Below are 27,190 nucleotides of genomic sequence, written 5' to 3' on the forward strand. Positions count from 1 at the left end.
CGGTGATGCCATCTTGGTGTCTCTGGTGCCAGCCAATTGCCTAACCTCTTGCAGGTGGTGATATCTTTTATTGGAAGTCGTAAACCCTTTTTATAATGCTGCTGTGTACAGTCATTCTGATTTTTGTTTTTTAAATACTTCCTCCCAGTAGACCATAAGTCCACTGTAAAATACAAAATGACATTGTAATCAGAGGTGTCACAACCTGCAAAGAAAATGCGCTAATGGGTATTTGGGTAGAATAAACATAGTTTTGCTGTAGTCAAATGTTTAAAGTGATGTTAGGTCTCTTCTATTGTATCTGATTATACTTTCAGGCACAGGATCTTTTATTTGATACTACAAAATTTAGCTTTTTTGTTGATCATGACTCTTCTACATCTTGATGGTCATGTACCTTATTCATCCTCCACTTTGTAGTTCTTTTATACTATCAAATAATATGTGACTAAGGAGGGAGATAACAGAAGAATATATGACCATATACACGTTGTGGTTGTAATCACAGTGCATTCTGGGTAAAAGGTTCTGTGCCCGTTTTAGCTTCTAATAGCTTTGCATTCTGCTGCACTCCTGCAACTGCTTGATCTTCATTATTCATCACTAAGATCGCTGCTATCAAAAAAATGCTAAAAACAATCAAGGCTAGCAATATACTTAGCGGGTTGTCAGTACAATATCCATAGACTGTGTGTCATTTGAATCCTATGAGTTGGAGAATGGAAGCCAATATTGTCATTGTGTTTGCTTTTCCACAAATCAGTCAAGTCTCTTTATTCATAGGGTGCAGTCAGGTGTCCTCTATGGAGACCTACAGCAATAAAATAGCACAGACCCACATACTTGATACATCGGAAAATAGATTTGGAGGTAAAACTTTATCCCTTGATCTCTGCTATGCAAAGGACAAGGATACATGCATGCCATATCTGGCACAAGGCTCAAAAATTCTCTGGTCCTCATGTGATTTCTTGCATCATAATTGTCAAAGCATATAGACCAGAGTTGGTGAACCTTGGCACCCCAGATGTTTTGGAACTGCATTTCCCACGATGCTCAACTACACTGCAGAGTGCATGAACAATCATGGGAAATGTAGTTCCAAAACATCTGGGGTGCCAAGGTTCACCATCACTAATATAGACTGTATTGAAAATCAGAGGAGAGTCACAATACATGCAGAAGAAATGCATGGTAGGGTATCCATGCATGTACCGACATGGAAAAAATACGGAGCAAACACTGGTGCATAGACCACATTCTCCACTTACTGCAGGCACTAATATACTGGATTTTATTTAACGCTCTGCAAAATCAGACTCTATTTTCGGTTTACTTTGCTGGAATTCTAAAGTGTGTGGCTTGAAAACTAGCTGAGGTGCCTTTGCTGTGTCAAATTTGTCCATCAATACATTTGATTTGTGTCTCCTCGATTACTTCTCTCACATTACCCAAACAAATATGATGAGCACGTTCAGAATATGTTTTGTATAACGAGATTAGTGGAGATTCAGAATTAAGAGTCAGCCTGTTACCGAGGGATCATTTTGCTAGTGTCTTTAGAGGGGAACGACTACTTGAGTGTAATCACCTGTGTTGCCCGGGTGGGCTAATGTTTGATTGCTATGTTCCTAGTGTTCCTATGTTCCTAGTGTGTTAACAGCAGTTAGCAGTTAACTAATCAAATCGGGTAAAACCAACATGACATAATCACAGGGCTTATCTTCTACTTTCTGTAGTCCTGAAGCATCATCAAGTAAAGGGTTAAGCTTATCTAATCTTTTCTCCATTCTAATTGAATCAGCACACAATTCCATTCTTTATTTGGCCTTATATTGATCTATAGAGGAAGAAGCAAAGAAAATCCTGGAAATCATTTTGCCAATTAGCCGTATTAAAACACAAGTGTACATTTTTCCTGTACTCATTTAATAACAATGTTTTTTCCTGAGGTCAGTAAGCTTAAGTGATCTAGTACATGTGTGTTCTTCATACCCTGAAAATCAATATCAGGTAGCTTCTGCTTTATAGCACTTTTTTTTTTTTCTAAAAGATGTGTACAAGGTATATCAGTGATTCATTATCCATATTTCTACACATACAATTTAGTTTTTTTACAATCCTACTTATAAAGATTAGACGCCTCCTGGAGTTTTTTTATTGCCTTTTCTGCCAGAGTAGTCCTATCTGTATTTGTCACAAATACCCAGTTGTTATCCAAAGCATCATTCTGAACTGGCCAAGACCCAAACACTGGTACCCATTCTAATATCTTTGGGACCAGCAATATTTTTTCTACTTTTGTTCCTGTAGGAAGAGACTATTTTACCCACTTGCCTACAGGGCAGTTTCACCCCCTTCTGACCCAGGCCAATTTTCAGCTTTCACTGCTGTCACACTTTAAATGACAATTCTGCAGTCATGCAAGACTGTACCCCCAAAAAATGTTTATCATTTGTTTGAGACAGAGCTTTCTTTTGGTGGTATTTAATCACCACTTTTTTTTTTTGTTTGTTTAGCAAAAAATAAAGAAAATATTGAAGTAATTTTTCTCAATTGATGTGCGCTGATGGGCTGCATTGACGGCCACTGATGGGCTGCATTGACGGCCACTGATGGGCTGCATTGACGGCCACTGATGGGCTGCACTGATGAGGAGGTACTGATATGGCCCATACACACGATCCGATTATCGTATGACCGATCGTACGACCGTTTTCAGTTAATGGTCTCAAGTAGAAATTGAATAGCTAAATAAAGTCATGAAAATTCTGGTACGATAGAAAAAAAAAAATCCGTGCCTTGATTGTCATTGACGATGTTGTTGCTGAGGAATGCTGCTTATCAGTTCTCCTCTCACACTGTTGGCGTAAAGAGAGGAATGATGATTTCCTGTTTACACTGTGATCAGCTTCTGAGTGGACACAGCTGATCACATAGTAAAGAGCCTATGTCATAGGCTCTTTACTGTGATTGGTGATGTGCTGTGCCCCAGGGTGAGAATGGGAGGATGTCATATGTCCTCCCAGAAAGAGAGTGCTCCTGCCCGCTTGTCTTTTCACTACAGGCATACCCCACTTTTAAGTACACAATGGGGTTTATTTACGAACGCTGGAAAGTGCAAAATCTGGCTCACTTCTGCATAGAAACCAATGAGCTTCGAGGTTTTATTACTAAAGCTTGATTGAACAAACTGGGGTTAGAAGCTCATTGGTTTCTATGCAGAAGTGAGCCTGATTTTTCACTTTCCAGCTTTAGTAAATAAACCCCATTGCGTACTTAAAAGTGGGGTATGCCTGTATAGGGCTGGCAGTAAAAACTCCCTGTAACCTTTTATCACCAGGCTTTTAAAATGCTTCCTGAGTTAACTGCTAGGGGGCTACAAACAGTGTGTGGGTAGGCTCTTGGGAGTCAAGGCAGCATCACTGGTTTATGGATAGAGAACAATATGTGCCTGTGGAGAAGGACAGAGAGGGGTGGGAAAAAGCAGAGTTGTGTAGTCCAGCAGACAAGGCTGACAACGCAGCTTGGTATTTCAGAGCGGCAAATGCAGTGGTCAGTCCAAACAGAGTTAGGATCAAAAGGTATTTTTTTGTATACTTACAGAATATTTAACCACTTAGTTCCTGCAAATCGCTGTAGCTGTACTTTGGTCCATTTCCCAGCTATTGTAGGCGCGTGCACCTGCTGCACAGCGGGAGAGCTGATGTACGTGACGGTGATGTACACTGGCCAAACGTGATTGCTCCACAGAGAGCCAGAACGGGGATCTGTCAATGTAAACCAACAGATCCCCGTTCTGACAGGGAAGTACAGAGTGATCATCTGTTCCTAGTGATTAAGAACAGTGATCTCTCTGTACTCCCAGTCAGTCCCATCCCCACTACAGTTAGAGACACCTCCCAGGGAACACATTTAACCCCTTAATTACCACTAGTGTTAACCCCTTCAGTGGCAGTGTCATTTATACAGTAAGTGCATTTTTATAGCAATGATCGCTGTATAAATTTCACTGGTCCCAAAAAAAGTATCAAAAGTGTCCGATCTGTCTGCTGCAGTGTCTCAGTCCCGCTATTACTAGTAAAAAAAAAAAATGCCATAACTCTATCCCCTATTTTGTAGATGCTATAACTTTTGTGCAAACCAATCAATATACGTTTATTGTGAATTTTTTTTTTTGGGGGGGGGGGGGATATTTATTATAGCAAAAAGTTAAAAATATTGTTTTTTTTTTTTTTGTTTTTTTGCGCTTTTTAAATTGTCAGTATTTTTTTTGTTTACAGCGCAAAAAATAAAAAACACAGAGGTGATCAAATACCACCATAAGAAAGCTCTATTTTTGGGGAAAAAAATAAATCAATTTTGTTTGGGTACAGCGTCACACAACCACGCAACTGTCAGTTAAAGTGACGCAGTGCCCTATGACAAAAAAATGGCCTGGTCATTAAGGGGGAAAATCTTCCGGTTCTTAAGTAGTTAAAGGTATTAAACATTATTATTATTATTATAATACAGGATTTATTTAGTGCCAACAGTTTATGCAGCGCTTTACAACACAAGGTCAGACCGTACAATTACAATACACTTTTTCAAACAAGATAAATCAGAGGGCCCTGCTCATGGAGAGATGTGCTAAATGTGTGGACACATTTGTTGGTATCCTTACAACTCATTAAAACAGTGCTTTATTCCACCTGAAAAGTATTTTTAAGTTAAAAGCAATTGATATGGACAAATTTGCTGCTACCCTAAAAAGTCATTGTTTCATGCAATCTACATGCCTTTGGTATGTCATAGAGTAAAGCAAAGAAAGTGTGAGAGGAGATAAATCATTGCTTATTCTACAATATTAAATAGAAAAAAATGAGTCACTCTGTTTAGTATCATCATGTGCACCACGCTGAACATGGACCAGAAAAGGTAAAGGAGAGTTGGCTGAGGAGATCAGAAAGAAAATTATAGACCAGCATGCCATAGTTAAAGGCTATAAGACCATCTCCAAGCAGCTTGATGTTCTTTACTTCAGATGCAAATATTATTAAGAAGTTTAAAGCCTAACTCAAGATATAATATGACTATGACCAAGCTGGCCCAAACTATTTCCTTTACTAATCAATGCAGCAGCTTTCAGCACTGTAAAAGCTATATGTAGCATCGGCTATATGCAGTATACAGCTGTGTGTTCAGGCATCAGTATGGTGACTTCCTGTCTCTTCCTCAGATTGGCTGGGGTGGAGATTGACATCATCCACCCACCTTTTTAACTCACCCAGAGGAAGCCTTGTATTCATTCATAAACCTAAGGATTCCTATTATTGGCAGAGCCAAATTCAGCCTTATTTTGATTTTGTGCCGGGGACTAACCAGGAAGTCCCCTTACCACTGCTGGAACACATTGCTTCATACAGTCTATACAGCACTGACAGCAACTGCATCGATTAGTAAAGGAAATAGTTTGTTTGGGCCAACTAACTATTTAAAGTCATAATATTCATGGAGTTAGACTGTAAGGTCCATGGGAGTGTAGCTAACTTCCCTAGACATGACGGCAAGAAACCCTTCCCCAGATTGAACAGAAGAATAGTGCAAATGTTAGAAAAAGAGCTAAGGAAACAAGATGCAAGCTGAACTCCAAGGTCACGGTACATCAATATCTTATTGCACCATGTGTTGCTATTTGAACAGCAGTGGGCTCAAAGGCAGTAGATGCAGGAGGACTTCGCTGTTAAAAGAAAAACTTACAAAAAAGCCAGGCTGGCACTTGCTAAACTGCAGGTGGACATTGCTTTTGGGAGAATGTTCTCTCGACAGATGAGACAAATTTGAAGCTTTATGACAAGTCATATTGGCCCTATTGTCATAGATGAAAAAGTAAAACCTTCAAAGAAAGAAGCACCATACCTACTGTGAAACATGAAGGAGGCTTGGTTTCGTTTCAGGGCTGCTGTGCTGCATCTTGTATGGGGTCCCTTGAATCTGTGCAGGGAACAATGAAATCACAAGGCTATCCAGGAATTCTAGAGCGAAACGTTCTGTGCAGTATCAGAAGTCTATGTCTCGGTCGCAGGTCATGAGTCCTCAAGCCAGAATAATGATCCAGTACACACAGCTAAAGGCAACCAAGAATGGCTAAGAACAAAACGTTGGACTATTCGGAAGTAGCCTTCTATGAGCCTTGATCTGCATTCTATTGAACATCTATGGAAAGAAATGAAACCGCTGGAATAGTTTGCCCAAGAAGAGTGGGCATGAGCTACAGGAAACACTTGTTCGCAATTGTTCAAGCAAAATCAAACGTTGATGAGTTTTTAAATGAAATATGGAATAAACAGTGGTGGATGCCAGTTACTTTAATTTTGAGAAACGTTTGAGTTTTTTTTTATTTCCATAAGAGTGCCAACAAATTTGTACACGCATTACATATTCTTTTATTTTGCCCTGATATATATTTAAGCAAGCACAGTATACCAATATTATGTGTGGGGATCAGTGTAGTCATCAGACTGGTCAAGGTCCAGGAATAAGTGTTTGGCCACTACTGGATTTCATATCGGTATGGAGCTAAAAATCCCATTATCTGGCCATGTTTTTCTTTATACATAATCATAAACCTGTATGCATCTGCTTACCACACGGAGGACTATAGGCAAATCAACATAGTCTAACCTACAATGTGACCACAAGCAATATTTTTGACCAATGCAGATAAAAATGAATAATCCAAGAAGCAGAAATCATTGTGAATTAGAAATACTGATTAGTTCAGACTTAACATATACAGCAACCTCCATTTCAATGTTTTTATTTTAATGAATATGCGGGCAGATATGAATTATTAAATAGAAATACAACCACAAATTTTAAAATGAAGAGATATTCAATTTCAGTTATAATATTCATCATGCTAATCAATGGTACTTGGAGAATGACTATTGAATGGGGACCTTGGATTGTGGGCTCCTTGAGGGTAGGGACTGAGTGTGCAATGTACAGGCATAGGGACAATTGTAGACACTCACTCAGGTTGAACTGGATGGACTGGTGTCTTTATTCAACCTTACTATGAAACTATGTGCCACAGAGGTTAGAAGATATGGTAATACAATGTCCTTGGTTACATAGTGGTTATATTCCACAAGGCCTTAGTAAGAATACCAATGAACTGCTCTGCATGGAATCTCTCAGCTGGCTTTGATGCATAGACTTGGCACCCTGTTTTCATTATGACAGCTAAAGGCATCATTGTTTTACTAAGGAAAAAATTACGGGCATGCCCCCCCCCCGCCCATGCAGAGCCTTGTATGTATTGAACCAGTTAGGAAGTAAAGGAAATCCTATTGTGGCATGCTGCTGCCATATCAAGGAAGGTATCAAAGATCAAGTTTGCTTGAAATAATTAAATGTATGTGATCATCATATTTGTTTGGCCAAATAAACATGAATGTGTGAAGAAGTCTATTAACCGAGCCTTGTACTAACAGTAAATACCTAAGAATTCATTCACAGCTTGGTGTTATGCTGCAGTTTAGTATACTACCTGCAAACTAGATGAGGTGATGCACCATTTCTTCTATTGGTACCAATCATGTAAATGTAGTTTAATGTAGTGCAGTTTGTCAAGTTTTCTCCAGCACCTCTTTAATAGGGATACATTGCACAAAATGAAAAAGACACTTTACACGTATTTAACGTGCTGGAGTGGCCAAAAAAACTCAACCCTTCTCTGAGGGAAAAAAAAACAAAACATAAAAATATAGTAACATGCATTTGAAAAAAATACTCTGAGTGTACTGCAACACTTCCAGAATTCACTGAACAAAGTATTTAAAGCATAAAGGTCTGCATAAGTACCTGCCCATTTGGGGTGCCCAAGTTTTAACATTTTACAAAAATGTACAAAATTCTTAACATGTAAGAATCTTCACATTGCTCATTTGCCTTAAAGTAGAATGGTGTCCAGGCTATAGCTATTCAATTATTTATATATTCCTAAGGCCCTTGCTCCCAGTGCATATAGCTTCTGTGTGTGCAATCCTGAAGTCTTTGCATCTCTGGGAGGCACGGGTGCAGCATCCATCCCTGCTGCTTGTAACCTGTCAGTCTATGACAGGCTAAAATACACTGCAGCTGGATGTTGAACTGAATTGTACTTGTGTTTGCAGCCCTATGCATTGTGGGGGGGAAAGCCTGGAAAGCAGATATCTGACAGGCTTCAGGCAGTGAGGCTGGATGCTGCACCTGTGCTTCCCGGGCACACTGAAACAACCAGAATTGCATGCACAGGAGCTAGACACCCCCATTTGCAAAAGGCTGCAGGCATATGTAAACAACCCTCGCCGACCTCTGTAGCTGCAGGTACTGTGGAATAATTCATTTTCAAATTCATTACAACAGATCAGCTCCTCCATGCCAGCAGTTAGCCTGCTAACCTTTTAATCTCTAATGTAATTATAGACCAGAAGATGAAGAAAAGGCTAGTACACATGGGCCAAATGTCAGGTGGCATTGGCCGGATTCTGTTGACATTTGGCCCTTACGTACTGCATCCCCCTGTCAGAACACAATAGCACAGAAGGGAGATCGCTGTACTAACATGGTTAGTACAGCAGCATCTCCCGAGCTGTCGGTTTTTTTTTCGTTCAGCCCTGCTGGGTTGAACGAACAAAAACCTACTAATGTGTAAAAAACTTACCTCTCTTGGCATACACTTTAAACTACTCTACATTATCTTTTGTGAACTTGTGAGCATTAATTACCCCTAGTGGCTCCATCTACAAAGGTCAGTGAGAACTTATGGTAAAGCTCATCTACTGCTTCTTAAGAATGTCTTGGAAAAAGTTAGTGATTGGTTTAGAAACAATGGTGTATATTATTCCCGAGTTGCAAGCAGGGGCAGTTTCATACAATCTTGTGAGGTTGATTTTATGGTGTTGGCCTAATCCATGAAATAAGTAATGCTGTCTCATCCAAGCTTGTTGTCTTGCAAAATCGTACAGTAGTTTATTTTCCAAATCATTAGATAATTAAATATACTAAGTGTGTGTGTGTGTGTGTGTGTGTGTGTGTGTGTGTGTGTGTGTGTGTATATATATATATATATATATATATATATATATATATATATATATATTCCATATATACACATACACAGTAAATTTTTATTTATACTGGCTTTAGCAATTCATTGGCTACATTTCTGTTTTTTTTTTTTATTTTTTTTTTTTTTTTAGTTCTCATTATGAAATGGAACTAAAGAAGGACAAAAAGCGCAGCTCCTCTGGAAATCCTAAAGAGAAAGAATCCCCTGAAAATAAATACACGCCGTTAAGAATACCGCATCTTCTCCAGAAGAATACAGCAAAACCAGTAAGTGAGAGGTCTAAGACTTTTCTGTGCCATTCCTGATCCTCTTTTATAGTTAGAATGGAATACACAAAAGTCTTCTATACAAGGCAAGACTAAAGCAAGATGTAGACAGTGCGGTTTTCTTTCCTGCAACCATGGGTTGTAGGAAAGAAAATTGCTCAATCCCTCCTGCAGCGCTATTGTGAGCGATCAACTTGGGTACAATCAGCCTGCCCATACATAATTCGAACAGTCTATGGCTGGCTTAAGTGGATAGAAATATATAAACTTTGATATGACAGTGCATTAGATTTTATTTGTAATGACTCTCCTTTTAAACTGGGTTCATCAGTCAGTAAAAGAAGCTCATGCAGCACCGCAGATAAGATTTCGAGATTATGTAGACAGGTGTCCAATGCATCTGTTTCCATTCAAACGCAGTGTTTTTTAAATGCATTGTTTTGATTAGAAAATGCAGTGTTTAGCAAGACTTCAAATGTACCTTTCTAGAATATGCTGCGTCCAAAAAGATGCAACACAAAGCAGATCTCTGAACTGCCACCTACATACTCCATTAAAGTCAATGGGAATTTGCTGATCTGGTTTTGACCTACACTATATGGACGGCTGCCTTTACATGAACTTTAATGCCCTCCCAGTCTTAGTCCATAGGGTTCAATATTGAGTTGGCCCACCCTTTGAAGCTATAACCGCTTCAACTCTTCTTGGAAGGCTGTCCACAAGGTTTAGGAGTGTATATGGGAATGTTTAACCATTCTTCCAGAAGCGCATTTGTGAGGTCAGGTATTGATGTTGGAAGAGTAGGCCTGGCTCGCAGTCTCCACTCTAATTCATGCCAAAGCTGTTCTGTTGGGTTGAGGTCAGGACTCTGTGCAGGCCAATTTCCTCCACCCAAACTTGTTCATCCATGTCTTTATGTATCTTGCTTTGTGCACTGGTCCAAATCATTTGATGGAGCAGGGATTATGGTGTGGAGTTATGTTTCAGGGGATGGGCTTGGCCCCTTAGTTCCAGTGAAGGAACTCTTAAGGCATCAGCATACCAAGACATTTTGGACAATTTCATGCTGCCAACGTGCACAAAGCAAGGTCCATAAAGACATGAATGAGCGAGTTTGGGGTGGAGGAACCTGATTGGCTTGCACAGAGTCCTAACCTCAATCTGATAGAGCAGTTGTCCCCAACCTTTCTGGCACCGGGGTCTGTCTGCTCGGAAGACGATTATGCCAAGGCCCAAGAGGGGAGGGGGGGTGGAGTGTTGTTGGTGCACAAGGGGGCGAAGTATGCAATTTTTCATGAGCAATGACTGGTATTAGAGCTTCAACTCTTGCCTGCTACCAGATGCAGCATGTCGCTTGCCACATCGCCTACCTTCAGATGCAACTTGCCACATTGCCTGTCACCAGATGTGGCTTGTCACATCACCTGCCTACAGATGTAGATTGTCACTTGCCACGTCACCTGTCACCAGATGCAGCTTGCCACTTGCCATGTCACCTGTCTTCAGATGCCGATTGTCACTTGCCACGTTGCCTGCCACCAGATGCGTATTCTCACTTGCCATGTCACCTGCCACCAAATGCGGATTGTCACTTATGTTGCCTACCGCCAGATGCAGTGTGTCATTTGCCATGTTGCCTGCCTGCAGATGCAGCATTTTACTTGCCACCATTGCCTGCCACCAAATGCGGATTGTCACTTGCCACCATCGCCTGCCACCAGATGTGGATTTTCTCTTGCCACGTCTCCTGCCACCAGATGTGGATTTTTCCTTGCCATGCTGCCTGCCACCAGATGTGGATTGTCACTTCATTGTTAGCAGCACTGGTCCATTGAGGACAGACGCAGACCGGTGCTGAGTGAGGGCAGAACAGTGGTGTAGCGGGCGCTGAGAGATATCGTCTCTCTTCTCCACTGCACCTCCGACATTGTAGCGGCCCAGCTGTAAGCTGTGATCACATTATAAATAAGTTATGCCAACAGGGTGAATGCAAAAATTATAGGCAGGCAAAAATACCTAGCTACACCTAGGTAATAAGGAATGTAAAATATACAAAGAAAAATAAGCAAAGCATAGCACATTTAAAAAATAATTAAAATTCAATTATAAATACAATATTAAAAAAATAATGCAATGTTAACGCATTCCGTAGATTTGTTTCTGTTAAAAAAAGGTATGAGTAACTTTTGTGGATGAGCTTAGAACTCCAGCAAGATAATACTGTGCTAGTAATGTCTATTTTATTATCCTCTGCTTCTTCCACCTCTGCATTTAGCTTTATATAGCTCTAATAATATTGATTTGCTTGCACAGAATTCACATAATAAACTGGATGAAAATGTGAGACCTGCTGTGAAAGAGGCAGACAGCACCACTCATACCAAGTATGTTGAACTAGATGGTAAACTGTTGTGTGTGTGTGTGTGTGTGTGTGTGTGTGTGTGTGTGTGTGTGTTTTTTTTTTTTTTTTTTTTTTTTTTTTTTTTTTTTTTGTTCAAAATGTGTTGTTGGAGTCCTATAATAAACTGCATGGTAGTCCTCCTACCTAGCATTGGATATAATGCAAAGAAGCTAAACTGGTTGACAAAACATTGGGGACCTAGTGCCATAGTCCATATAAAGGAGCCTAGCATTGTGTATGTCACAATGCTATTTGGGTTTGAGGATTACAGCTGAATAAGGTTACTAATTGATAAATAGCCTCATGCACGGTAGGTAAGGTGACAATAAACTCTGGTTTAAGAAAAAAACATATTCAAGAATATTTTCGCATCTCAAAGAAGTACGTTCTATAGTTCTCAACCTCCTCCAAATCTCTAAATTTAGATTTGTTTTTTGCTGCTGTGATCCAACTTCCTGCTAGATGGTGGCTATGTTCATTCTTCATAGTCCCAAATGTATGGGGACACGTAGCCACTCTCTCGTGCTTGCTTCTGAGATGGATGTCTCCATAGAACACACTTGGCTGACGCTAACCATAGCTCTTCATTGTCTCCACTGTGAACATCTCTAACCATAGAGTGCTATGGGAGCTTCAGAGAACAGAAAGTTGCCCTACTATTCGCCATTGCTCTGGTTGGAGACATTTTCAGTCGAGATCTGTCCCTTAGATAAAGGCGGCTCTCTAATTAGGCAAAATAGGTGGTTGCCTAAGGCCTCACACTCACAGGGGCCTCACGGCCACCTAATTTGCCTAATTAGGAGTCGCCTCTGAGGTTGGCAGCAAGGTTCCCCCCCCCCACCATCAGCACAGTGCCGAGTCCCTGCCAGTCTGCTGTACAATCCGCTCAACTGCTCCAAGGAGAGGGCTACACGTTCTTTGGAGAGATAACGGGCTGCAATTGGGACTGGTTCACAGAGGGACAGGAACTCACCGACAGTTCCGGATCACAGTCAGATAGAGCTGCTCAGCAGAACCAGCTCCGCCACTGACAGTTGTCCCCTTTTCTCCTCTCCCGTCCGTGTGCTTCTGCTCTTCCTCATCCCCAGTGCCTGGGCAGGTTTGACAGCTGTCAATTTAAAGAAGCTGTTAGGATAGGCTGGCTGTGAAGTTCAGTGTCTGACATTCTCCCAGAGCCAAGCCAAGACAGCACTCCCCCCCCCCCCCCCCCCCTTCAGCCACAGACAAGACAGGAGAGGAGAGAGATATCAGTTTGCTCCACCTCCTCCCTCTGCTCTCTTCAGTTTGCCTGAGAAAAGGGTATGAGCAGGAAATTTGAAGCAATGCGGGTGGCAAATACATCTGGCTGTAAGATTTCCACAGTCTGAGCCTGCAGAGACCAGCCTGGGGTGAGTAAACTCTTCATTACCACTGGACTCTCCCCATCTCCCTCCCTTCTCTCCCCCATCTAGAACTAATTTCTGATGTAAGGTGACACTGTGCCGGATTTTGACGTAAGGTGGCACTGTGCCGGATTCTGGTGTAAGGGGGCACTCCAGCTCTTTTTCTTTGGTGCTATTCCTCACCAGGCGACAGTATTTCCCATGCCCTTTCCTGACGTCCCCTCTCCAGTCCCTTTTGATGCCTATCTAAGCCTCCTCCCTTTTTATCCCTATACAGAGCAGGATCCCTCAGCTTCACTTCAGTTCTCCTCTGCCAATCCCGCATCTCCTACCCACTTGCCCCTCCCCCCTCCTCTTTCTCCCACACCCCCATTTTTTTTAGTGGCTAAGGACGAACCCAGAGACTACTACTACTACTACTGCTGCTTGTGTGGGTGGGATGTGTCCTGCACCAATCCCTGCTGACCACCCTCTCCTATTCATCCCATGTGATTGGTGCAGTACACATCCCACTCACAGTGGGAAGTCCCAGAGGGGGGTTGTCATTCCATTGTAGATTTAGCCCAGTCACAGCCTGCCAGAATAGGTGAGATCTGTGAGAGGAGCTTCCCTGCGCAGATCTGCTTGAGACCATATCTGTATTACACATTACTGCCCCTATACTGTACGCTTCTGCCCTCTGTACTGTGCCCACCTACCTTCTCACTGTACTATACTCTCCTTCCCCCTGTACTCCCCCCCCCCCCCTCCGCCCACTGTACCCACTTACCCTCTCCATGTACTCTACCCCCCCTTGTCCCCTGTACTGTACCCACATACCCTCTCCCTGTACTCTACTCCCCCTGTACTGTTGCCCACTTACCCTTCCACTGTACTGTGCCTTCCTGCTCCCCCTGTACTGTACCCTCTTTTATACAGTTAACTTACTTTACTTTAATTATTTTTCCAATTCTGGCGTGAGTGGGGTCTCATGTCTAAGTTTTGCCTAAGGCCTCACAAAACAACAAAAGCCCGGGGAATTCCCAGGAAAAAAACAAAGCCTACATTACCACCAGCTCACAGGCAAACAAATAAAGTGCCTCACAAAGCCTAGCGGCGCCTCCGCTTAGCTCATTTTAAATAGAATGGCAATCACAGATTTTCGCTTGTTTAGGATACAATTTTGAAGGCTTGGAAACACAATGGACCTCTGGAACTAGAATCCAGTCTCGCCAGTCAAAAAAACTGTTGAGGTCCTTTTCCTCCCCCTCTTATTCCAATGCTAAAAGAAAATGTTTTGGCTGGAGTACAACTTGAATGGCAGTGAGAACTTGAGAAATGGCAGTTGGACAGTCTTCTGGAGTTTATCTTAAACATAGTTACCTTGTTTCTGCCATTTACAACATAAGTTATAAATGTATTTTTTCTTCTTTTCAGCCTGAGTTCACATACCATTAACCCAGAAAATGAGGTGTGTATGCAAAAGGACCATGCTTTCTTTGCAATGTGATAAAGAATGGTCTGGTATTACGCTTTATTGCTTTTTATGTTACTAATTCTTGTTGATGTTGATCTTAAACATGGCCTTGACTTGCTATGTTTAAAGCAGGGGTCTCAAACTGGCGGCCCCCCCAGCTGTTGTGAAACTACAAGTCCCATCATGCCTTTGCCTGAGGGAGTCATGCTTGTAACTGTCAGCTTTGCAATGCCTCATGGGACCTGGGTCGTAGGGTCGTGTTATGTCATATATATATATATATACTCGCAGGCGGAGCATTTTGGAAGAGTAGTATCAGTGTTCCCGATGCCATTAAAGAACATCTAAACCCAAAAACATTTTTTTTTTTTTTTTTAAAGTTCAGTTTTTCAGTGCGTAAATGTGGTAGGTACATTTATCATTTTAATCTTTATTTTCACCTGCTAATCCTGCCAGTAGCTTACTTTCTAGCATGACAACACTAATTTACTGTACTAAATGTTTTTGGATTTGGACTACAGATCCCCCGCACTCCCTTTCCATTATATAGATTGGAACAATTTTGTTGTTTACAGAATAAAGCTGGGAAATCTGATGAACGTTGAGATTTCAGTGTAGAGCACCAGAAGTTACAATGACATTGAATTTCTGGCAGGATCAGTGGGTATTTCTCCTGTACAGAAATGTGTGCAAAAAAAGAAAACTAATGCAGTTGCCACATCTAAACACTGGTAAGCTGAGATAATAAATATATATATATATATATATATATATATATATATATATATATATATATATATATATATATATATAATATAATATAATAATCTCTGAGGCCTCATGCACATTTTTTTTTAGCTGCTCCTATGTGTGTCTATTGTTTTTTTTTTTTTGCATGTTAGCCTATGTGTCCATGCACGCATAGGCTTTTAGAGGCAGGAAAAAAAAAAACACTGCTAGCCCATCCATGAGCAGTGGGTTTTGGCAGAAAAAAAACACTCAATAAAATGAATTAATGCCCAAACGCTTGATGCGGCTAAATGTGCCTAAACGCATGTACGCATCAAACAGTTTTTCCTGCCAATATGTTACTGCCAGGAGGAAATCGCTAATAATTTACATGGATATGGATCACATAAAGCGCTGCGTAAACTGTCAGCGCTATATGAATCCTGTATAATAATAATTGCATATCCTAGCACTGGTAATAGTCATTTATGGTAATAGATGTCTTATGCTGTATGACTGCTTTTAACCTCTTGATGTAAAAACATAATGCTCAGAAGGAGGTACAAAGTGGAACTATGCCAAGAGGATTTTATATTTTGGGTTTAGGGATACTGAACCGTTATTTGATCACATGTCAAGTTTTATTACTGTTAGTGGCTCTGGAACCCCCCACTTACTTACCATGAGAGCCAGAGATTGTCTACCAAATGAGCTGAGAATTTAAACATGGATCAGTAATGCTGAACCACGCTGTAGCAGAGCAATCTTTCTGAATGTTCAAGTTGTATGCGTGTGCAATGGCTTGATAAAACAAATGCTTTGCCAGGGAAACTGTTTAATTATATTGCTAAAATACCTACATATTTAACAGTTTGCCTGGAGTTTCACTTTAAATGGTAAGTCCACCCGAAAGTCATGTTGTAGATAAAGACCGGTTTCTTATATGTCTTGGACATTTCCTAAACCCACTCCATACTGCGTGAAATAATATAAATATGTGAGAATAAAAAAACTGTTGAAATTGAAGATACAATGGCAATTATAAACTCATACAGTGCCCAGTGCCTTCACCACCCCCCAGACAGACACTCGCTATGATTACGTGCCTCGCTAATTTAATTCTTCAACATGTATGTCTCCCCTAGTTAATGACGTTGTTCCTATCTACCTGGGAATTTTTGTTGTGTTCCAATTTTCTTCTTCACATCAAGTGAGATCCCTTCATAATGACCAATGCTGGTATATAAACCCAACTATATAAGGAATTGTCAGGTGGTAAAAACGATCCATCTACCAAAAACAGGAATACAGGCAGTCCCCTAATTACAAACATCTGACTATCAAACGACTCCTACTTACAAACGTAGGGAGATAACAGGAAATGAAAGGAAATCTACCCCAAGGAAGGGAAATTCATCCCTGTAAAAGTTTTTATTATGGGAAAAGGGTGTCTCCAATGATGCTTTATCACCAAGGCTTGTTTCTACAACAAACCAAAATTTTCAAAATCCAATTGTCATTGGGAGAGAATTTGAGGTGAAATCCTCTGAATAGGGGCACAGAAGGCAAAACAAATGTTACAGGGGTGATGATAACCCTTCCCTATGTTTTCTAAAAAGATTAAAAATAGTTTTTTTGGCTGGAGCTACACTTAAAAAATTTACCACTTCCAAATTACAAACAGATTCAACTTAAGAACAAACCTACAGTCCCTATCTTGTTTATAACCCGGGGGCCCCCTGTACTTGGTTTTGCATGGACTATGATATTAACAAGGATAGTCAATTCCATCATGATTGCAGAACAAACTAGAATTGATCTACTGGGAAAAATAGTGTCAGCTACTTACTGGGATGACAAGCGTTCATACCTGGTGTAAACAAATGCTAACCTCTTTTGACAGCTCATCATATTGCATTCAATTTGAACTTCTTATGATGTGACATGTGAAAATTAAATTTATTTCTCTCATTAGGATCAAGACAGTGAAAAGAAGATCCTTCAGATGTGCCAGCTTTGCCGAGAGGAATCAAGCATATTGCTTACTAAGGTACTTTTTTTTCTATACTGTATACTTTATTTTCCTATACTTGATAATAAATCAGTAAATACTACACCATCACTATATTTACAGTATGATCAGAGTCTAGCTGTGTAACATTCGGAACACTGTACAGTTGAAAATACTTAAACTATTAGCATAGGGGTGTGTGTTTTATTGAGATTCAGTCTTTGCTGAAAAATTGTGTTTGAAAGTCAATAGCAGCCAAAAGCAATTCTAACTCTGCTGCAATAGAGGCCTACGTTATAGTACGGTATATGAAATAGAAGAAGACAACAGCTGGTATGGGTGGCAAGAACAGCATGACAATGTTTCTAATGTATTTTAGCCTCAGTGGCCTTCCATATCTTTAATTTTGAAATGCTAACTTTAATACTTTTTGCATAACAAACTTCAAAATAGCCACGCTATTTGTTATCATGAACAGCAATTGCAACCACTAGTATTACAGTAAGAGATGAACACTACTAAGGTGATAATATCTAAGGAACCCCTAATGGCTGTTGCAGATTATGTCTTTGTGCTACTATCTTGCAGAACGTTTGGAGTTTAAGTGGAACCCTTTATTGGCTAACTTTGGTTATTAAAGATTACATTTTTTGGGATAACTTGAATTGTTCTTTATTCAACCGTCTTTATAGAGTTGTCAGGCTTTATACAACAGCCACTACTGCGACTGTCTTGTAAATTATTGTAGTATAATTACGCTCCATAATACTGTGGAAAGAGTAAACCATAGCAACTTTAAATGAAAAAAAATATATATTTTTTTTATATATAATATATTTAAAAAAAATTATATATATATATATATATATATATATATATATATATATATATATATATATATATATATATATATATATATATATATATATATATATATATATATATATACATATACATATACATATATAGACTTCTGATTGTGAAAGGACACCTGTAATAAGAGTAAATACATGTTTACTTTAAGGGTTACTGCATGTTGTAGACCAACATTACATTTTTATTTAACAACCTCCAAGCATACAGGTTACTCTTTCTGTAATTCTTGGAACTGTTAAATACATTTACACTTCACAAATCATGTTAATATCTGAGGAAAGGAAATACCACATTCTTGCCACAATTGAAGGAAGAAAATTACTCCTGAATCTCCTTGTGTAACCTAAAAGCCCAACTCCCCTGCCAACCAATGTCATTGGTACCGCTGTCTGTGTCATTACACTGGGCTTGCAGTACTGTGCAAAGACACCCCTTTGGAGAGCAGGTCCAGTTAGCCCTGTACTCAGAGTATGGCTTTGGTTTTCTGGGTTGAAGTATGCTAAGCATCTTTCAACCAGGATGGCTGGAATCTGGAAGATAATTCTGGAGAGGAGGTGAGTATTGGAGCCATAGGTGCTATTGTTGTTTTTAAATTAAACACAGTTTTTTTTTTTCTCTTTTGTTATTGTTTTTCTAGTAGTCTCCATACATACTACTGTATGTTTCATCTGCATTGATCCTAGATTTTAACATGTTACTAAACCTACAACAGTAAAATCAGTCTGTATATGCAGTAAAGCATGCTTGTTATACTCACTGTGGAACCTAATGGGTTAATCCTCCATAGTGTGTAAAAAGGCTGTTTGATCCTGTCTTCTCTGATCTCCCATTCTTTTAATGTCCCCAATCCTTCTGCTGATAGTACAGAGCCTTGGCAGGCACTCTGCATGTGCTCCATTTGGTGTGTATTGCTAAAAAAAATAGTTTTCTATTTTGGGAGAGTGCATGTGATTGGCACAGGGCCAATCCGCACTGTCCAGAAAGAGGGGCAGGGGTCATGCAGCCTCCTAGGACACTCAAATGAGAATGAAAACTCCTCCTACAAGCTTTAACCTGTTCTTGGCCAGATGCTGATAGAAGTTATGAGACTGCTATATGCTGCTGATGAAAAAAGGTATTTAGCAGTTTATATTCACTAAAATAATTGCATTTCCATTTTATGTGTACTGTGGGAGACCGGATATAGTAAATATAGGTTCCTGGGTTTAGTAACATGTTTTTTAACGATTCATTTTACACTCCCACATTCTTTTTCAGGGGAAAGGGCAGTAACATGATGCAATAAAGCAAAAGCCCTTTAGAGCACAAGTCTTTAACCACTTCCCACCTGGCCAATGTACATATACGGCCGGGTGGGAGCCGCCTCCTTCTGACTGGATCTTCAGGAACGTCCTTCAGAAGGAGGGGGATCGCACGCCCATGCAGCGGCGCGATCCCGATGTGCTCGTGTCACCCGGACACGGCGCATCTCGGATCGGCAGGAGGGCTCTGTGATTGGCCCTCCTGATCACATGACGGCTGTGTCCAACCACTGCCGTCATGTGATCAAAACAAACAGCCAGTTGCTAGGCAATCGGCTCTCCTCTCCTCACACGGAAGTCATCGCTGAGGAGAGGAGAGCAGATCGCTGCAGCCAGCTGGTGATCAGTGAGTATGAGCTGTTTTTACAGCTTTTTACTAACTGATCACCAGTCTAGTAGAAACCTACAGTGTAAACACACATGTCACCACAATACACATGTCACCACACATGTCCCCAAATAATAAAAAGACATGTCCCCAAATAAAAAAAAATATGTCCCACTAAAATCACATGTCCCACTAAAATCACATGTCCCAATGATTATCTGCACACATATGTACATGATCATTTGCGTACATATGTCCGTGATCACACAAACCAATTATTATACACTTAACAGAATTTTTTTACCAAAAACATGTAGCAGAATACATTTTTGGCTTAAATTTATGACAAAATTTGATTTTTATTGGATTTCTTTTAAAATGGAAAAAAGAAAATATTGTTTTTTTTCCAAATTTCCGCTTTTTTTGCGCTTATATCGCAAAAAATAAAAAACGGAGTCGTGAATAACCAAAATAAAGCTCTATTTGTGCAAACAAAATGATAAAAATGTCATTTGGGTACAGTGTAGTATGACCGCGCAATTGTCATTGAAATTGCGAGAGCGATGAAAGCTTAAAATTGGGCTGGGAAGGAAGGGGGCGAAGTTCCCTGTATTGTAGTGGTTAAGGTGAATGATTCTAGTTTTCTTTTTCCATTGCAGAATGAGTGCAAGAACTGCGGGGGGATCTTCTGCTCAACATGCTCCTCCAATGAAATCCCACTTCCTTCTTCCATCAATCCAGAGCGAGTCTGTAACCTTTGTCACCATAGACTGATACAGCAGTATTGTAGCAGCCCATCCTAAAACTCTGTAAAACCAACAATGTATGTGATATATGCTGATCTCATGGCATCTAATGCACACTTCGACAAAAAAAAAAAAAAAGAAAAAAACACCAAGCAACAACAAATTCTTATTGATGGAGCTCATCTCTATGCTTCTGAAAAACTGGAATGTGCTTTGACAGGTCTGTTAAAATCACTGCCTGCAGCGAAGTATAACTGGAAGTCTGGGGAATTTGGGTAATGCTGCTCAGCGTTAATAGTTAATAACTGCGTGCTTTTCGTGATGATATTGACACATCTGGACCTGAATATTCATGTGAATGAGAACATCAGGCATGCAAAAAAAAACAAAAAGAGATTGAAACCACACTGCTTAGAATTTGCGCCTATATAAAGCAGATGCAGCAAGCACGTTCATTTCTGGTACTCATAGGCCACAGGTAGCAGTACATGTGCTGATTCATCAGTAGAACATGCTAGATTTGATCTACCAGTGTGTGCTAACAGAATTTATGTCTGACTTTGACACAAATCCAGCTTGCAAATAAGGTGCAGTAAGTGAAGCACTTCTAGACAATGACAAACATGTTTCCCATACTTAGTGCATACAATATCTAAAGCAGAAAGCCAATTACAGATAAATATAAAACCTCCTGAAAGGCCCTTTCGTGTGAAAAAGGTTTTTGGACAGTTATTTCAAATAACTAGATGGACAGTCTTGAAGCCCACTCTATTTTTTGATTAAAAAATATGACAGGTCTTCTTTACGTCAATATACATACAACTGGATGAGTAATCTGGTAATTAAATTGCATACCAAAGAAAACATATTCATGGAATTTTCTTATTTTTTTTTTTTTCATATTCTGTTACCATACAACATTTCTTTGGTTAGTGTATAGCTGTCTATAGACCAGCCAGCAATAACAGTTTAATTTTGTGTTCTCAGATGAGGCATTGTGTAGAACTGTTATTACTAGTACTCCCATGTGGATATTGGGGTAGGCACTGTGTGGTTCATTCACTGCTACCTGCACTGGAGAACCCCACGCTAGAAAGACAGGAATAACACAGGTCACATATGCAGGAGATCCGCGGAATGTCATAGCAAGACTACAGGAGTACTCTGTTGAGCTTCTCAGAAGTAACAGTTTTTGTTAAGGCTTCCATTGCTGACTTTTCAACCTATAAATATTAATTGTCTGCCTATCATCTAGATTTAATTGCATACATTCTTTGAATGGCTGACCTGGAACAAGTATAAAGATTAGAAGTTCTAACTATGTTCCATATCAAAAGCCCAAAGTGTATTGAAGTTGGAGGATCTGTATAACTACCAGGCCACTAGCATTTTCAGGAGGAAGCCAACAATGGCAGTCTCTAGTTTTTCTATTTATTTATTTTTCGCTAACCCAACAGGCCACCTGTTTGACAACATCATGTCCAGCCATAGCTTTTCAAACAATATAAGAAGTGGTGAAGAAGGCAACCAGATTTGTATGACCTAAAAAAAAAAAAGACCGGGTTCACACACCCACTAGTGTTTTGTGTATAGCTCAACTCTGAAGGCAATGATTTAATAAGCTGTGATGTGATTCTGGGCCAGACTTTCTAAAGTAAACCTGTTTTCAGAAGTGCAATCATTTGCAGGGAATTTGAAAAATAAAGGAAGATTCGGCTTTACATGAATGTTGTGGTACAGATATACACAGATATATTTCATCAGATTTTAAAAAATATTGGCTGTAAAAAAATAGCTGGTTTCTATTGAACCGCCCGATATTCAGCCTTTGTGTACAGGGCTTAAACCTTTAAATACTAGTAAGCTGATGTTCTGACTAAAAATAGACAACTATAAAGCTGTGGAAAAATATAACAATCTGTGAATTATACCATGGAATGTGAGGGCCTAAACAATCTATTCAGATTATAGAGAGTAGGGTAGGCCAGGGTAAATTGTAATGAGTGTTGCCAACTGAAGAGTAGTAATAGGTTTACAAAAAGTTTGATAAAAAAAAAAACTGTAAAATATAACCATTTTAGTGTTTATTCCAGTGAGTAATCCTAAAATTGCTGTCTGTTATAATTTGCACCACACTTGTCAGATTTGCTACGCTTTACACTTTTCTGCAATGTAGAAAATTGGTATGGTCCCATGAAAAGGGGAATTGCAAGGATTCACTGCTGCTTTTTTGCAGGTTTTTGGACGTCCAGTAGTACCTTGGATCACAAGCATAATTTGTTCCAAAAGAATGCTTGTAATCCAAAGCACTCAACACAAACCCAGAGTTGGGGGGGGGGGGGGGGCGTCGGAGACATTCGGAAACACTCTGATGCACTTGGAGAGGCTGCGGGACACACAGTAACACACCCACACCTCTGGCCAAATGCAGTATGGCATACCCCAGAGGCTTGAATCCTGCTTGCAAACAGTCGGGATTTTTTTAAAATGGCTCGTTTTGCGAAACGCCCGTAGACCGCATTACTCGCAATCCGAGGTATTACTGTATATGAAAAAAAATTCATATGAAGAAAACTTTTTCATTATCATCCATTGAATAACAAAGTAGTTCATTCCACAAGAGGTTTGGACACTGGCAAGAAAAATTTAAACCAGCCCCTGTACAACCCTGTCTCTAACCAACATGCTTCATTGTTTTGCTAGAGTCTTAGGAGGTTGGCTGCTTTAACTCTGACTATATATTTCTCTTCTGTCCAAGTTCCCAGAGGTGTCCCACAACCTTTGGTGCAAGACATTCTCTGCTGACCCATTCTGTGATTTACACATCATAGGACATTGGAGTACTGGACTGTCTAATAGCATTTCTCAGTCCTTCATGTACTAGATTAGAAACTGCAGAGTGCTCTCCAGGTCTATAGCCTCTCACAACTCCTTTAAGGAACATGGCCTGTCATGCTAAAGCAATGGAAGCAACCTCACAGTTTTCAAAATTGGGCAATGTTTTTTTACAATTTTCACCCTGTTGATCTTTTTACCTCGGGTAACATTTGAGCTTGAGAGAAATCCGCAGACACTGCCCTCTAGGAGAAGCATTGCACATGCACTGCCTTTCGGCTGCATTTACAACTTAACAACCCTCCTACAACCCTCACCAGTAACATCTGCCTAAGTTTTTAACTACACAAGGGCTTTCCCTACTTTGCACTTAGTTTGCCCTACCTCTAGTGGTGCAACATGCCTTTTAAAAGACACTCTCACAGGTGTGCAACAGGTGACCTTGTCCATACTCCCCTACTATTTTGCTTGATGGATTTAATGGTTTTCTTAGATCCATAGGATCATCCTCGTCAGTAGGTTCTATAGCTCCACTGGCTGAACATGAGACCTGGATTGTACGGCAGCGCATTGTGCCATGCTGCTGTGAATTGACGTGAACTCCATGATTAGGTGTCAGTTTGAATTGACTGGAATAACTCTATCTGTTTGCTTTGTGAAACCATGTGAACATGAAAAACATCCTTTCAAAAGGGACTCCTCTAACACAAGCCAAAATCCTCATGTTCTGGAATTTGTGGAACAAATGTCTGAAGTGCTACGCTTTAGTTGTGATGGCTTCTCGGAAGAATCTAAATTTGTGTTTTGCATGGCTCTGATGTCTTTTCATATGCTTAGAGCACTTTGGCTTCATCCTGGGACATAAAATATATGGTTAATGAACTTGATCATTAGCCTTTTAAAATAAGACATCTCTTCAGTCATGCACTTCACAATAGCATTTCTGATCCTCCTGGTTCTCACACCATGTGCTTGCCTCAATACTGAAGCTCTATAGATAGGACAGAAGAACCTCAATGTTCTTCAGCCACAGCTGTTATACCTCCTAGACTTTCCAAGTTTGCTTTCCATGTGAACTGCAGATGTCAGTCAAAAGCCTTATTTGAAGGTGCTCCTCCACTTTTATCAGTGGGTTATGGTTTTCCCACCCTATTGGATAATTTCGTTTGGATGCTTTGGTTCCTCCCTGTGCTTCCACCATCAAGCCTACAATAAGCCTTATATTTCAGTTGTCTTATCTCTGTTTTTATATCCAGTGTATAGTCCCAAATTCTTTTTTTTTTTTGGAAACACTATCCCACTCTTGACTCCAACTGCTTTTTAAAGAGCAGTTTGTTGACATCAAGGATGATTGTTGTACTCCCATTTCCTAATGCTCCTCAACCCTGTCTAGCTTCTGAGGGACTTTTGACCTACAAGGTCGACAAACATCAATTCCTTTCCCGTTGATGAATTAAGAAATGTCTATATTGTTGTGGACTCTACTTACCTTATCAGCTACCTATTGCTGTTCATCTGGAATTCCTGAATTTGTTCTTACTGCAGGATCTATTTCTTCTGTTGACCACATTGCTACTTGGTCCAGTTCTCCTTTTTTTTTTTCTTCAATTGTTGTAATGTTCTATCTGTATTTTGGTGGACACATAATTGGTTCCTCGCTGCCTAAATCTGGCCAAACATGGTAGCTTTTTCAATAAACATTCGTACTAAAATATGTACAAACATTCTCAGCACATTCAGTGACTTCACAAAAGTAACTCAAAATCTTGTTTGATTTTAATATTTGATGTTGAAATGAATGGGTTTTACTGAATGAAAACCATACACTGGTAAAAAAAATTGTTTGTTCAAAAAAAATGTTCATCTTGCTCCTTCAAATTTTTTTGTTACTGCAACCAAAAATGAATGTCTGATTCCACAAACAATTAGAAAAGTGGAACAAATGTTCTGAAGATAAAAACAAACAAAATTCTACTATGGCCAGCTTAACCCAACTTCCGCCTCAGTGCTTGCTTCTTTGCTTTGATCTCTCCTTTTGTTTGGTCCTTCTCCATTTAGCCTTCCTTCAGATGCTGATTTCTTTCATACTATGTGCAATAGGATTTCCAACTTGCTTGGATTTCTCTGTGACTTTTGCATGCCTCTTAGTTGGGCCACTTTTGGACATCCAATTGGTCTAAGATTATCTACAATTCCCTCTGTGAGTAATAAAGAAAAATAAAATGTTTGTCCTTCCCTAAAATATTTTTCTTAAAGTCCATTGAGGCACACAGGTCCCACCTCTCTGGCTTTATAGTCTCTATTGCTTGTTCACAAACTGCTGATCTTCAACGTCTCTCTTGTAGGCAGCTGCTTATGATCTTATCAGTCTGATTATTTATAATTCCTGTGTTCCTCAATGGACTTCTAGAAAAAGATTTTACACTTTACAAAAATCATATTTTTATAGCTAGTATTGTGTTTTAAAAGCGGCTTCTAGTTGGCTTTTGCTCACATACAGTACAATTTTCTTAACAGCTTGTGTGTAGTGTTAACCTTTTGTGAGATTTCCAGAGAAAAAAACAAAACAATGAGGGGGTTCTGCATCCTGTGCCCAGAGAACTACTGCAATGTAGGATTATGCAACAATACCAGATTACGTAAACCTACACTTGAGCTCGGAAAGGAGGTCTTCCACTGTGAATTCCCCCCCATACACTACTTTCCTGGGCAGCTGTCAGCAGATTGTTCTTCTTTAAGACTTACAAGAGGTTTCTGTACTGCACATGTCACGGGAGGCCTACACAACAATATTGGACCAAACCTAAAATGCGTACGTTTTTGGTCTGATTATGTACAGAGCTGTGATGTGATCTATGCCATCCTGTGATGAATGGAGGTTTCCAGACAACCATCAATGTGTGCCCAAGTTAGTGGAGCAATAAAGGATTACATTTTGGATATAGATGGAGGAACCTTAATTGCAGCTCCTGCTGCTGGTAAAACCTGGTTTGGGGATGTAATGACATAGGGGTCAATGACACACAGAATTATCATTTTGCCTGTGGATCTCATTTCATGGGGCACATTATTAGTCTTATTGTATGAATCAGAATGTTGCTGACCAAAGAATGTATTATAACTATAAATTTGTAATACTGTATAGAGATATATATTGGTTTAAAATTGACTATACATTTTCTTGTATTGTTTTTAATTGTGAGATGCTTACATCTCAGTTGCTGCTATTTTGGGAGCTGTTGGAAGATTTGCTGTATATATTTATAGTGCAGGGTAATGACACAAATTGTATACAACTTGCAAAAGTATAATAAAAATGTTTATTTAAATACCGTGTAAGAAATGTCAATTTTTTTTTTTTATATTTCAATCAAATCCGAGGTACTGTACCGTTCTGAGTGTGTTCCAGTGCTGCTCAGGTAAGTGCTGTTTTTTAACCTGTTTAGCTCCGGACGGTTTACCCCCCTTCATGACCAGGCACATTTTTGCGATACGGCGCTGCTTTATTTTAACTGCCCATTGCGTGACACTGTACCCAAATACAATTGATGTCCTTTTTTTTTTTCCCCTCAAATAGAGCTTTCTTGTGGTGGTATTTGATCACCTCTGCGTTTTTTTAGTTTTTACGCTATAAACAAAAAAGACCATTTTTACTCTCTGCTATGAAACCTATCCAATATAAAATGTAAAATATCACATTTCTTCATCAATTTAGGCCAATAAGTATTCTGCTACATATTTTTGGTTAAAAAAAATCCC

General features: G+C 39.8%; 1 protein-coding gene across 1 annotated transcript in view; it reads left to right on the top strand.

Annotated features, from left to right (window-relative positions):
• RUFY3 (RUN and FYVE domain containing 3) overlaps positions 1 to 26,760 on the top strand; it is a gene marked incomplete in the record, with an annotated part of 78,631 nt that extends 51,871 nt beyond the window's left edge. Inside the window, 5 exon segments of the mRNA XM_077476526.1 lie at positions 9,231 to 9,366; positions 11,680 to 11,750; positions 14,566 to 14,599; positions 17,310 to 17,384; positions 20,510 to 26,760. Of these exon segments, the coding sequence (XP_077332652.1) occupies positions 9,231 to 9,366; positions 11,680 to 11,750; positions 14,566 to 14,599; positions 17,310 to 17,384; positions 20,510 to 20,653 (460 nt within the window).
• Positions 26,761 to 27,190: the final 430 nt, after the last annotated feature.

The sequence above is a fragment of the Lithobates pipiens genome, unplaced genomic scaffold, assembly GCF_037356315.1.
Source record: "Lithobates pipiens isolate NorthernLeopardFrog02 unplaced genomic scaffold, aLitPip1_a1.2 Scaffold_13, whole genome shotgun sequence".
In the NCBI taxonomy this organism is placed as follows: domain Eukaryota; kingdom Metazoa; phylum Chordata; class Amphibia; order Anura; family Ranidae; genus Lithobates; species Lithobates pipiens.